General features: G+C 38.5%; 1 protein-coding gene across 7 annotated transcripts in view; it reads right to left on the bottom strand.

Moving 5' to 3' along the window:
• The window catches only part of LOC129771464 (calcium-transporting ATPase sarcoplasmic/endoplasmic reticulum type), a 75,382-nt gene that overhangs the window by 31,692 nt on the left and 29,432 nt on the right, over positions 1-14,258 (bottom strand). For all 7 annotated transcript variants that reach the window (XR_008742383.1, XM_055775125.1, XM_055775128.1 and 4 more), the window contains exon 2: positions 12,542-12,685. Coding sequence is in view for 6 of the 7 variants with exons in the window: in XM_055775125.1 (XP_055631100.1) it covers positions 12,542-12,659 (118 nt within the window). In the remaining variant the exon portion in view is untranslated. The remainder of the gene's footprint in view (positions 1-12,541; positions 12,686-14,258) is intronic.

Genomic DNA, 14,258 nt, shown 5'->3' with positions numbered 1-14,258 from the left:
CCAGTCCTTGTTATGAACATTGATTGTTTTGATTACGGTTTAGGTCGTTTCATATTCCAAATTAGCTTCCAAATCCTTTATTTCGACATGAGATTCCATATCTCATTAAGTATTCTAGATTCAAACAACAATTCCGGATATAAATTTGAATCCATATTTGAGATTTCAGAGATTTGAATTTCAGAATCCACGATACAAATTGCAGATTTAGATACTACAGTAGAACCTCGGTTATCCGCGGAATAGTCGAGCTAGTTCACCGCGTATAACGAAAATCGCGGATAACGCAATGAAGGGTTAAAAATGAGGTGTAAACACGAAAAAAGATGTTTTAGCATGAAAACTATGTTGCATTGATACAGAAAGCATTAAAATATCCATCTGTGAGTTCGTGTACACCAATGTTCAGATAATGTGAAAGTTATTACCAAAAGAAAAGCGCAAGATCCTACCATTCAATGGAAAATTTAGGAAAAGTTAATAGAATTACTTCCGCGGATAATCTAGGTTCTACTATATTTTCAAATTAGTCTTGAATTCAGATTCCAGATTTCAGCAAATTTTGATTCAAAACTTGTCTTTTAGTTTCTTGTTAAAATTCGAGATGTAGAATTCCAACTTCAAACTCACATCTGGAACTCGGGGTTTGATTCTAGGTTTAAGATTCCAAATTCCGCACTCGGAATTCAGAGTCCATATTATAAATTCAGAATTTCGTTGCACAAACACTCTTCGAAGTTTCCGGTTTTAATGTCATTATTTAGGTTTCGAATTTATACACAAATTTCAGTAAATTTCAACAGAAACTTCCGAGATTCAGATTACCGATTTTTGACACAAATTTCGCGGTGCAGATTTGAACTCAGATTCAAATTCCAATTCTAAACTCAAACCCCAATTACCAAATTCAAGATCGGAGGATTAAATACTGATTTATGATTCTTAATTTCAAATTTCGGGCTTTCAGGTTTTTGATTCCAACTTCTGTTTGTGATTTCAATTGCATATTCAAGATCCAAACTCAAGAATCAAAACTCCACATCCACATTGTGATTCCCCATTTTTGAATTTGAATGCCAGATTCTACAAACGAACTCCATATTGAGATACCCGACTAAGGAATCAATATTCAGAATTTATTTCTGAAATTTGGGTCAGGAATTCAAATTCAAAACAAAATTCAAGATTTATTTATTTCTTTTTATCTCTGATTCTTTAATTTCGATTCATATTCTACAGAATTTGTAGATTCCAGATTACAATTATGTTTCCAAACGAGCATTTCGTAATTCGAGATAATTTCTTAGCACTTTATAAAAAAGATGGTTCCCTCACATTCGCTTTTTTAATGATTCGAAAATCATTCCTAAATTGATGCACAATTTTCCAATCTAATGGGAAAATAATTCGTTATTATTATAACGATTTTGCGTAATATGCGTTTGAAATCTTTTAAATTTTGGTCTCTTCCTTTTCACCGAAAATTCTTTTTCAAAGAGAAAGAGATGAGAGAAAATCTCTTTCTCTGAAGTTCAACGAGAATGCTGTTCCGTCTCTCATTTTGTACTGAAAATATGGAGCGAAGAATCAAAGCTAACTTTACCAACTTTAGCCTGTTTAGACAGCGTCTGAATTGTACAAATATTAACCCATCTTATGTTCACTTCACGATTAAATCCAATGTTACCGCATGTTTTCGGCTGTACTGAAGAAGTGGAAAACAATTATCGGCATCAAGAAGTCACTTAAAACGAAACCATTTTTCGGCTAATCATAACTCTCAAAAAAAAAATTAAATCGGCATTGAGTTTCTCGCGAGAATCAAAGTGAGCGTATCTCTCATATTCTCAACTATTTTTCCCTGTGGAGGAAAACAGATATTTTTTTCTCTCAAATCGGAAAGAATTTCGATCTCAGCCCTCTATATTGAATTCAAAGACATGGTCCTACGTCAAAAGCCAACAATCACGAACAAATTTCTGGAACTCAACAAATGTTACTCAACAACTACCGTATTCCAGCTGGTATAGAACCATCGAATTTTAAAAAAGTGTTATTTTTTTTATTAATCGTTTATTTTTACAGGCTCAGTTACATAAGTTTAAAGGAGCCAAACTCCTATCTGTATTGTTACTAGTATATATAAACATCTTTCATTAATTCTAATGTTAATGAAGTAGTGAACCGATTACTCGCGGTTTGCTCGAGTTTAGAAGGGTTATTCTATTGTTAGTAAGAAGGGATTTGATTTCTCACGAAGGAAAGGAAAAGGAGAATGTAACGATATAAGGACAATCACACACGAAGATTGAAAACTTTTAGGAAGACATATATTTCGGACATGTAATCAAGGTCTAACCGAGCCAACACATCTCTCACCGGCACATTGGGCTGCCTTCCTCTGGCCCAAAGAGAGTTCTCTAAATTCGATCTGGCAACAAAATACACCTCGCACAAGCAAACAACGTGTTCGATGTCGTGGTAACCTTGGCCACTAGCACAGATATTGTCATCGGCAAGAATAAAACGAAAGAGTAGCGCGTCTAAGGGTGGGTTTAGACTAGGGATATATTCATGTGAAGAAATATGATGAGATTTATAGAAATCGCATCAATCGTTTACACTAGCGTGAACTTCTATAATGAATATATTCATATTTGCGGTGAATTTATTCACCTGAAGTAGAACTGCATCCAACTTTAGTGATTTCTCACCAGTGAGAAATTCACAAGCGTTTACATATGCTGAATTTATTCAAGTTATATATACCTCGAATAAGTGTATCATATTTATTCTCACCCGTTTACACCTATTTTCAGGTGAATAAATCCATCTATAGCTATAGATCTCCCTAGTGTAAACCCGCCATAACGAACAGTGATTGGAAAAAATGTGAATTTTGAGCACTCGTTTTTAATCAAGCAAAGAAACGAGGAATCGTTTCAAGAATTGAAGTCGAATTCAGGAAACTACTTTGATTTGGATTTCGTTGCCATAAGTGAGTTATTTTGTAATGACCTACCTTAAAGAATATATTTTTTTTAAAGAATTAGAATCATTTCGTGTTTGTTTGATCAATTCCCGTGACTATTTTATCAGAATGTACATCATGAAAGGAAAAAACATGATTTCAGAGAAAATTAAACGAAATATTAAATTAAACGAAAAAATATATTGCGATAGAAAGTTTGAGAATGCAAATTACGGGAGAAAATAAACAAACCGCTTCAATTCATCTGATGCTACTTTTCAAAATGGAATCTATAAATTGAATAAATTCTATTAACTTCCCTGGATCTTTGATCAGACGACATTTCTTTGACCAACTATTTTACAGTTGTGAAGTTCAAAGTCAATTTTAAGTTTTTTAAACAGAATATAATATTATAGACGTTTGCTTGAGAAATGTGAATTTTTGAAGGACAAATAGATGTTTATATTTGAATTGAATGATTTAAGACACTTATGTGAAGATACCATTCAACGCAATTACTCTTTTCCAATCTTTTCAATCCGCCCAATTAAAATTTGTATGGATCCATCCCTAGGAATACCCGAATCCGTTGACGTTTTAAGTAAACGTGTTCCAATTCTGCTCTGGAGGAATTCTGACAAATCCACCAAATTCCGACACGAATCTAATAAGCTTGCTCTCTGCATTCCCTCTGCCCTCTTCAGTTGCGAGCATTCATCACAAAACAGACATCCCAAGAAACCATCCAAAATAACCCGTCTTGCACCACCTGCAACTGCTCTGCAACTAGCAGCTTCCCAGAGAGTTTGATTTTATTTGAAGCGTACAATAAAATTTCTTTTATGAACTCTTCACTGGCCGTCACTCCCCGTCAATTGGCTCCGACTTACGAGCCGGGGGGTCCCCTCCCTGGCGAGAAAGGAACATTATACGCGGATCACTCGCGGAGCATTTCCCGCTCCAGATTCCGGGAATCGATTGTCCGGTCCGGGTGGGTGGAGAGAAAATATTTTCCACTAAAATAATAAATAGCACATGCATCGGTTGTTGTCGGAGCTGTGTGCGCGCGAGCAAGCGATTACTCCACCACACATTGTTGTTGTCGGCCGTTAATGAGATTTCCGCGCGCACATTGCGCACAACTGATGTTTCTCCCAGATGTTCGATATCCAAAGCGGAGATTTACACGCGTCTATCTTTAGTCAAGTAGTGCGATGAAAGCAGCCAAGAACACTGAATCACACAAGTCCGGGCGCGAATGTGTGTTTGCGTAAACATGGCAATACTTGATAGTAATAGCTCCCCCCTTATTCAGATTCGCAATCAAAGAGCCTTACAACACCGTAGTAGCTAAGTGTGCCACCGAGAGAAGAAGGGAAAATAGGACATGGTTTGAGGACTGTGTGAAGAACTGCCGAAAGGATCGACTCTCGCTCACATGCAGCAAGGAAGCCACACATAAGACGCGCGTTGTTGCCTCCGGACGAAGAATCCAACCGTGAACATACAGAGTTACAACACGTCGCCAGAAACACACTGATTTCCATACCAGCACCAGGCAGGCGCGCTCCTATGTAGACGTGGGTGGGTGGTGGATGGATGGTGGCTGGCTTTGCTGGCAAGAGTTGTCGATTCGAGAGACAATGTCAAGTGATACCCAAAGGGCTTCCTCTTCTTTGAGCCTTTTTGTTTTGTGCGCCTGGGAAATTTTGTGCCAACTTGGAAGCGACAACAAAGGCTGCCTGCCTGCACAGGGTAATGTGATTTATAACATTATTTTGTAGAGTTATGATGGAAAGTATCAACGCTCGAAATTATTGATTACTTATCTGTGTTTCGAGAGAATTCACAAGATGTACAGCTCATCACAATTGAAATTGTCTACTCAATGGTTGTGCTTATGGACAGTCGCCTTGAGTTCTACTTCCAGCAATATGACCCTCATCATCTTCCTGATGAAAGGCGACTTGATATCAGTTTTTAGAAGGTTTGCCTTGTTTATTTTCAAAACTAAAGAAAGCCCAAAATTCATCAAACCAAAAAACCTGGGTTATTGAGTACGACAAGCAATCAAGACAACAGGCAACCGAATGGTGGTACCCACGGAGACAAAATAGGAAGAACATGAGAAATAAGGCTCAAAATTCACATTTTTTAATTTGTACTAAATGTATTCAAACAAAATCTAATTTGGCACTAACACAAAATGTCGATCGATCAAATGTTGCAAAGCATTCACATGGGAATGATTTGAAAAGCTAATAGCTGAGTTCCACATGAACTTGAAATGAAATTGATGAAATGCTTTAATGAAAAAAATGGAAAGGTTTATTTGGATCGACTGATTACTGCAAATGAAAATAGAATTATTTCCGAAACGCCTAAAAGTTTGAGTGAAATCATATGTGCCATTGTACCAAGGTATTTGAAAATGTCGTAGAAGCGCGTTCAATCGACAGGACTGGGAAGTGGCCAGAAGGCTAAGTGAAGCATTTTGTTGACGCAGAAATCATTTGTGAGCGATCAACTCGTCAGAAAAATTATGAAATTTTATGCTAAAAACAAGACAAACACCATTCAGCAGTCCTTGAGTTCACTTACCATGATAGCACGCGACTGTCAATTCGAGTCAAAAAATTAACACGGAATGAGTTTATTGGAAGGTTCACTGTTTCCAAAGAATCATCCAAGAACCATGTTTAAACTGAAGAATCTAAGCTGAGAATCCTCGGGTATCGACGAATCCGGCAATGCAAAAATGGCCACAATCGCAAATTGCGGTGATTGTACGATACCGTCTAGCTACCGTTTACTACGTAGAACGTTCTTTTGTAGAGCCATGTCCACAGAAACCGGGCAGTGCACGACCGGAGTTACGCACACACTACAGAAGTGGTGAAATTGGTCAAGGAGAAAGAGAAGCGATCGACACCAAAGATGACTTAAAAGCATCGTCCAGGACTAGGATGAAACACCATTTGACAGCGGAATATATGAGATGAGAATCTTTTTTCAATTGATCTGGTATCCAATTCTCGAGCGTACCCTTATAGACAGCGGTTGTTCCGGAGAATGTTAAATTCAAGTTCACCAACAAGCATCCCTCTGGATTCATGATACTCGGAGCGGTTTCGTCGAATAGAATGAAGATGCCTCTTGTTTTCATAAAAAAAAAACAGGTGTAGAAGTGAGCACTGAAGTCTATATGGAATTTTGATGAATCAAGTGCTTCCGTCACGAAAACTTCGATGAACACGAGAATATTGTTTTCCAACAAGATGAAGCACCATACCTCTAGAAGGACCCAAACGTGGCTTAAGGAGAACATGTTATTTTAGCCGAAAGACCCTTGACCTCCAAACAGTCCAGATTTGAATCCCCTTGACCATTCAATAATTCAATTCAATGAATAAATAAAAAAAAATCAATTGTAAGAAACAAGGAAAATGTTTTTGTACCTTGAGGAAACATTTTCACATTTTTTCATGGGACATAATGTAATCTCAAACTTAGTTGGAGTTTTAGAGTTTTGCATAACAAGTTCAAGTTTTACTGCGTTGAAAATGACGAGTTTCGTTGCAAATAAGCATTATTTGCGGGATGTTTTGATTTTCGGTTTACATTGGAAGATAAATGCAGCTGAAGCGCACCAAACGCTTGTGGATGTTTATGGTGACTCCGCACCATCGAATAGATTTTGTATGGAATGGTTTGGACGATTTGAAGTAGTAAATTTAGTGTTGAAGGCAAAGGTTAACCGAGAAGTTTTGAAGACGAATAATTAAAGACTTTATTCGATTAGGATTCGTGTTAAACGTAAACAGAGACCCTCAAAAAAAAAACTATTTCTGAACGATTCAAAGTCGCAGGACACAAAACAAGGAGATTATGTTCCATACGAATTGAGAGCAAAAAATGTTGAACGGCGATTTTGCATATCTGAAATGTTGGTTGAACGGCACAAAACGAAGTCTTTTACGCATCGAATCATTGCCGGGAACGTGTGATGGATTCACTGTGACAATCCAAAACGCAAAAGATCGTATGTAAAGCCCAACCAACCAAGATCAACCCCGAAGACGAATAACCACACGATGCCAAAGTAATACTTCGTATTTGGTGGGATCAAAAGAGTGTTATGCTAAAACCTAAATCAATGGAGACTTCTACGGGTAACAATTGTTCCGTTTGAAGCAAGCTACTGCCGAAAAACGTCCAGATCATGTGACCGGACACGAGTCGATATCATACCATCATGACAACGCTCGGCGCCATGTTGCTGTCCGAGTTTTAAAAAAATTGCAAAATAGCGGATACGAAATTCTGGTTCGTCCACCTCACAACCCAGGCCTTGCCCCTTCAAACCACCACTTGATTAAATCGATGAAGAACGCTTTGAGTGGAATACGCTTTACTTCAGAACAGGATATCAAAATTTGACTGAATTCATTCTTGGCTTCAAAAGATAAAAGCTTCTCTCGCGTCGGAATCGGTAATTTTCCAGTAAGATGGGAAAAGCAGTGTCTAGCGATATCCAATACTTTGAATAATGTATTATTTCATGTTCTTATTCACATAAAAGTGTTTTTCATACAAAAAAAATACCAATCAGGTTGAACACCCAATCGAATCAATTGGAAATTCTATGCTAGCCAGAGATTAAAGAACCCCTCATGCACAAATGAAATGAAGCTTTCATTCTGTGGATTGGGGTTGGGATTTTCATAAATCAAAATATACTACGGTCGCTCTATACAATGTTCTGAATGCCCCAGAGAAGCTTTTAGCCGTTAAGAGGCATGGTCGAAATCATACTAATATCACCATCCGAAACTTAAATTTCACCTTTAAATGCTAATGGATGGTTTTTCCATAACCTGCCATAGTCACCCTGCAGTAGCTTCTGGATGCCCCATTTTTCGGAGAGTTATGACTAACATTGAACATTGGCAAATTTTTACACATCCAGATTTTTGTTTTGACATAGGACTATGTCTTTGATTTCTGTATAGGGTGGTCACTCTACGAAAAACGTAAAGATTTATTATTTAAGCAATTTTTTAGTAATGTGAGATGATGCTTAAAATGAATTATTCTCCATTTACCGATAATAGGCATTATTTTTATATTATATTGTATGTTGTCCGATTGGACTCAATTCATGTTTTTATCGTGTAGGTCTCACTACTAACAATTTGTGTAATTGTGGTCCAGGATGTCATCATATTGAGTTTGTTGTTAGGTTATGTGAAAATGCAACAAATGAATTTAAATGGCTGCTGATTTAGTAGATCGAAAGGGTATACCCACGCATATCAGATTATGATAGCTTGAGTAGTCGCGATCTTACAGGGCTATAAAGTTATTACAAACAATGTTCCGGACAACGTTGTAACGAAGAAGATAATGCTATTTTTATCTATAATATACTTTTGTAGTCAAAGATTGGTTTGACTCATTTATAAAGGTCTTAACTATTTAGACTTGTGATACTGATACATGATGACTCTTTGTCTTCTTCTGCATGGTTGGATAAACAGAAGAAAAGGATAGTAATGGCTTTAATGGTATTTTTGTGTACATTTTTGAACAGAATGCGGAACCGGATTCTACCACGTTATGTCATCTAACCCGTTTAAAGGATACAAGTACATACAGGAAACGGTTTCCAGGGCATCCATTTGATGTATCAAAAGAGAAAAAAATGCAGATTTTGAACAATGAAAAACTCAATTTAAATGCAATTACTACACACTTTCACAGTCCTATGTCAAGATCCCGTCCATGCCCCTAGGCTCAGACCAATCACCTTTTTTTCTCGTTGACACACTACAATAATTGTCTTCCCGGATAGTGAGGTAACACACAAGACTACCAGGTCATTGAAATGTTCTGAACTTTTGAGGTAAAGATTTACATTGATTGAAATATAGTTCTTCGACCAGGATAAACAATCTAACCTGCTAGCATGCGATCGTATAACTTTGTACGTATCAAGCCATATTAAGCTTACATATACTTCTTGATCACCAATCAAGTCATATCAGTTTGGCTGAAAAGTTTATAACACAGTAAACAAAATTTTTTTGCAAAATTCAATTTTATTATTCAACATAATTGCCTTCGAGGGCGATGCAGCGATTAAAGTGATCTTGCATCTATTCCATAGCATTTTTAAAGTACTCTTTGGGTTTTTTTCCAAAATAGGCCTCAGTTTCGGTAATCACTTTATCATCGGTCTTAATTTTTTTGCCAGCGAGCATTCTCTTTAGGTCTAGAGGTCTAGAAAATAGTCGTTGGGGGCCAGAACTGGAGAATACGGTGGATGCGGTAGCAATTCGAAGCCCAATTCATTCAATTTTGCCAACGTTTTCGTTGATTTGCGATTTTCCTATTTTTTCACAATAACAAATGTTGCTTCACTCTCAATGCTGTAACTCACGAACCAATTGTCTGATTGCTGTCAAATTTTGACACGTATCCATTGAAAGATGGTGCTTTGTGGTAGTCAAGTAGATTTTTGCAAGAGGCGCCATCTAGACGTCGACCTTATGCACTTTTCAAAAGTATTCGTACAAAATGTGAAAATATAGTTTATTTAAAACAATGAAATTACGTAGCAATTATATCGTAATTCAGGTCATATAACCTTCATGCTGTCAGAACATTTAATTGAAAATTTTCACAACTTTTTCTGATTATACACAGAATCAGAATATATCAATTTATGGATGTTTACAGACTGTTGCAGTATTAGAACCATAAATTCTGCCCACATTTACAGCCAACTGGCTTGCGTCTTCAGGTTTATCGAAGTATAAATGCTCAATATTTTCTCTTTGCATATGGATCACTCTTAAACTGAGGCTGCATTTTTTTATTGAAAAATAATAAATTTCATTTACCCTAATTTAATATACGTATGCCGTTTCCCCTTTGGACCATTCTAGCGGATCATGATACAGGAGGTGGTTGCAATTGGTTGCTATTGTTTCTGTAGCCTACAATTGTCTGGTTTTCTATTGGCTACGAAAGAGGATTGGAAGAGCCATAACCATATCGCTTTCACAGCTAATTGATCAAACCATTTTCAATTTTGTGAATTACACCGGGCGACACTTGCATCTTCAAAGCAGAGTGCGGCATCAATTTTCCCCATCGTAGGAAGGCGTATTGATAATGGATTTCCACCCAATTCAATGATCACATGTTCCGTTGGCAAGTGTTTATTGTGAAAAAGCAGCCATTCAAAGCTCGCACCTGTTATGCGTGTAGCATTGGAAAATTAATCAAAATCTTCGGCAAATTATCTGTAATTAAAAGAGAAATGAAGTAATTCAGTCCAAATCAATCTTTATTTTTCTTACAAGCAAACAGAATCTCCTCCGACTGCCATCGCATTATTGTGCTTCAGGTTGTAAATTGTTCGCATTCATTCCGCTGATGGCAGCAGCCGGTCGTAAAACAAGACTAAGAAAATAAACACGAAACAATGCCATCCGGGAAAAGGAAGCAGTTACGTTGCGGAGGATTGGATCCGTGTTGGGTGGCTCAGGAATTTACTGTTTGCTCACTGAACACAGAGCAGACTAAAGCCAGCCGCCAGCTACGGGACGACGCGATCTAATTCTTCATCATCTTACTCGAATCAGCTGTTCTCTGAGCTGAACCTTCTTCTCGCTATCATCATCCGGCACTTGCCCGAACAATGACGGAACGAAGCTACACAACGCGCGCCCGAGCGAGCAAGTATTGCGTTATTATTACGCTATTGAATTAATTGGTGCCGTGGGGCTATCGAAACGCGCGAGTAGTTCCGTGAGCGTTGGTGGTTGATAAAACGCTCTGAATAGCTGAGCGCCGTAAGCCCTTTATCAGAAGCTACCTTTTCTTTAGCTCCACGAGCAACTGGGAAAGGCAGAAGGGGGCGTAGACAGTGGGAGTAAATAGCTGTCGAATGATTCTTATCAACTGAGCAAATATTGCCATCAACCGATAAGACCGAGACTTTAATAGGTGTGTTGAATCGCCAATAGAACGTGTGTGAGAGAGGAAGAACGCGCGGGGGGTGTCACATGGAATCTTGTGGCCTTGGTCGATTTCACAACTGTCGCTCTGTAGTAACATTGCACTGCGGGGTAAAGAATTGGAAATGAGCGTATCCTTCCAGGAATCTGAGAAAATAAATAGCGGGAGTGCAAGAACACGAAGATGAACGATGAAGCAGAAAGGAGATGTTTATTTCGAAAGCCGAAGGAAAGGAAATCTATGCGCACTGAAATCTCAGTCTCGGGTTTTCCAGGTAAGCTGAGAGGCTAGCATTGACGATCGAGTGAAGAAAGCGTTGAAAGGTCGCTTCGCTAAGGATTAACCGCTCAAATCATTCATGCTGCCAGGTGCGTTCCATGAAAGCAGCGCCGTATGTGAGCGATTTAGGCTCACCTTGCCACTCTCTGCCCCGGGTTCGCAGTGATTTACGGTTGCGGATTGAGGACTGGACGTTTTAATGGGTATGTTTACGCGATAAAGATCTACAACGTGGCGTATTAATGTTTCGCATGACGCGTCTTAGTGGTGTGTTTAATCAATCACTGGCCAATATATAAACTTCTTTCACCGCCCGGGTGATGAAACCTATTTTCGCGATGTGTGCAGCTCACATTGCTGGAAGTAGAGCGCGTACGTGACTTTGGTTAATGAACTGCCTGTGACAGAAAACTGACAGCACTCCCAAGGCCCAGCAGCGCGCTCCCAGCGTTTATTTTCCGCTCCTGCCAAAAGTCACAACAAAATTCAAACGCGTTTTGGACAGCTAAACTGGTCATCCGCACGGAATCGGCGGCTGCTTACAGGGAAGCATCCAACCGTACTCAAATATGTAGTGTCTTAGAGATCTTTTCTTTCTCCACGGTTGGTACTTGGCATGAGGGAGTGTTTCCCGCGTTGAAATGTCTTAAAATAACTGCTGGCAGGTAGTGAGCGAGTGCTGGCAGTGCACTATATAGTGTTCGGTCGCGAATAGAAATGACGCCAACTAGGTCTCTGTAGAGCACAAAGTCTCTCTGGTTGATAGATCGGAGCCTATGGAATAGGGACTCTTTTAAGAACAAGCCCTAAAAATGCAAGACGAATTACTGCTAGAACTAGCACTAATTCGCACACGCGAAGCGTCGATTCTGATTATCCGCGATCACGATCGCGAACTAGAGTAGTTCCAAGACGAGGTACACTCAACAACGTGGATAAGTAGGAAAAAAAAGTTAAACAGCACACTGCTGCTGCTGCTGTCATGGTGGTGAAAACGGGTTAGAATATAAAAGCTGAGCAAAGTACAGAACCGATTACGTGTGACGTAAATCTATACGTTTGCATCGCATTGGAACAGACTCGGATACGTGGCCGTGTCGGTACCACGTCAGAGTGACTTGGCCGGGTGACTCATCCACCAAGGCACTCGTGCCCGACTGATAGGAAACTTCTTTCTTTCTTTGTTTTTGAGAGGCTTTAAACTTTGCATAGGAAACTTGTGGATTTAAATGTTTTGTGTGGGAAACGGAAGCTACTTACCATTGGGACCATATTTTCGCTGATATTCCTTAACCTGATCGGTGGAGAGACCCTTATCCGTGTCCACCCGGAAGAAGGAGACAATTTCTTCGACGGACTTGCAATGGCCGTCCTCCATGGTGATTTAGTTAGTAACCGGCAGTTCTGTAACGATGGCAAACAAGCAATTATTAGAGAAGCACGACAGCAGCGGTTCGAGGGGTAACGCGTGGAGTGGAAGGGAGGTAGAGCACTTTAGGATTCACGGTTTTTGTTGTTTTTTTTGCGCCATCTGGAGAAATCTGTGATATGTCGAAGTACTTTTCGTTTGGGAATACAACACGCATAGTTGCACAAACACCGATTGGAGCAGATATAGCACTATGAAATTCGGTAACGTTTGAAGATCTGTTCATGTCGAGCTCATATTTCTGGTGGAAGTCCAGCAAGCCGTATTTTCTGTTTTGAACACCCATGTATATTCACATTAACACATTTGCGTATGACGAACGCGATGTAATATGAGATGATTAACACTTTCTGTCATCACATCTCGTTCCAGTTGAACAACTTTTCGAATAGTTGTAACCTTCCGTTAATGGATTGATACATCGCATTTTACCTCTGTCTGATGATACATTTATTGTTTTAATGGCTTTTAATAGTGTATCGTATAACATTTCACTGGATACATTCTTTGGACACGATTTATTAAATTCAACATAGCAATCGATTACGTTAAAAATAATTGGTTTTTGGCGATCACCAGGAACATGATTGACACTATTTTTTGTAGAAATATGCTCTTACTCTTTGTTGATTGACGAAACATATTGTATCTAGAGTTTCGTCCATGTTTAAAACAAAATAGGAAATCATAAAATTTTCATACTTTGGATGAACTTTATTGAACTACGACCCATTTTTTTATCTTCAAATTCTTGCCAGTAAAAACCAGGTGGAAATTTACATATATAGTTTTAAAAATGTGCATTATCCCTAGAGATGTAAAATTTGATCAGTACCTGTCTGATTTATTCTTTGGTTCAATATTTTTGCAAGAACAGAAACAAGTTACATCCTAAGGCTAAGCCCGAGAACTATGGCTATTTTTTTTAGGATAGTTCAACGAGTTTCCGGATGATTCCACAAAGATGTGTTTATTGTGGTTCGGCATTCAATTCTGATTTAACCCATGTGGCATCCATCTCGAATATTTCCACATCAATCCTCGTTTCTGAATATGATCTGAGGAATAGTTTCATGAGCTAAATCAGTGATTTCCAAACGGTGAGGACTTTGGTCATAAAAGGGGGAATTGTGCAAGGGAATATTGCACATTTACGTCGCTTTGAAGATGACAATGATAAGCAAAAATTGCCATAAAAACTTTATTGGATACGCTAAAACTTGCAATCCTCGGCAAAAATTTCCAAATCTGAAATGTAATGTTCAATTGAACAACTTCACAATGTCTGAAAGACTTTCGATAGTGAATGATGATAGAACAGACGACAAAACAGTACAGAAGACAATAAAAAGGAAATTTTACAGCATTTGTTAAGACTTTTTACAATAAGTTAAACTCGAAACACATTTTATCTTATATCAGAGAACAAGATTTGGACATGGTTTTAAACGCCTTCCGACTGACAGTGACGAAAGTTTCGAATCAAGAACAAACTCATCGATCTACAAATGATCGATTTTTATCCTGATATGCGGAATAAGCGTTACA

This window comes from Toxorhynchites rutilus, chromosome 2 (genome assembly GCF_029784135.1).
Source record: "Toxorhynchites rutilus septentrionalis strain SRP chromosome 2, ASM2978413v1, whole genome shotgun sequence".
Lineage (NCBI taxonomy): Eukaryota > Metazoa > Arthropoda > Insecta > Diptera > Culicidae > Toxorhynchites > Toxorhynchites rutilus.
The sequence above is the reverse complement of the archived record's forward strand: the minus strand, read 5'-3'. Positions and strand labels throughout refer to the sequence as shown.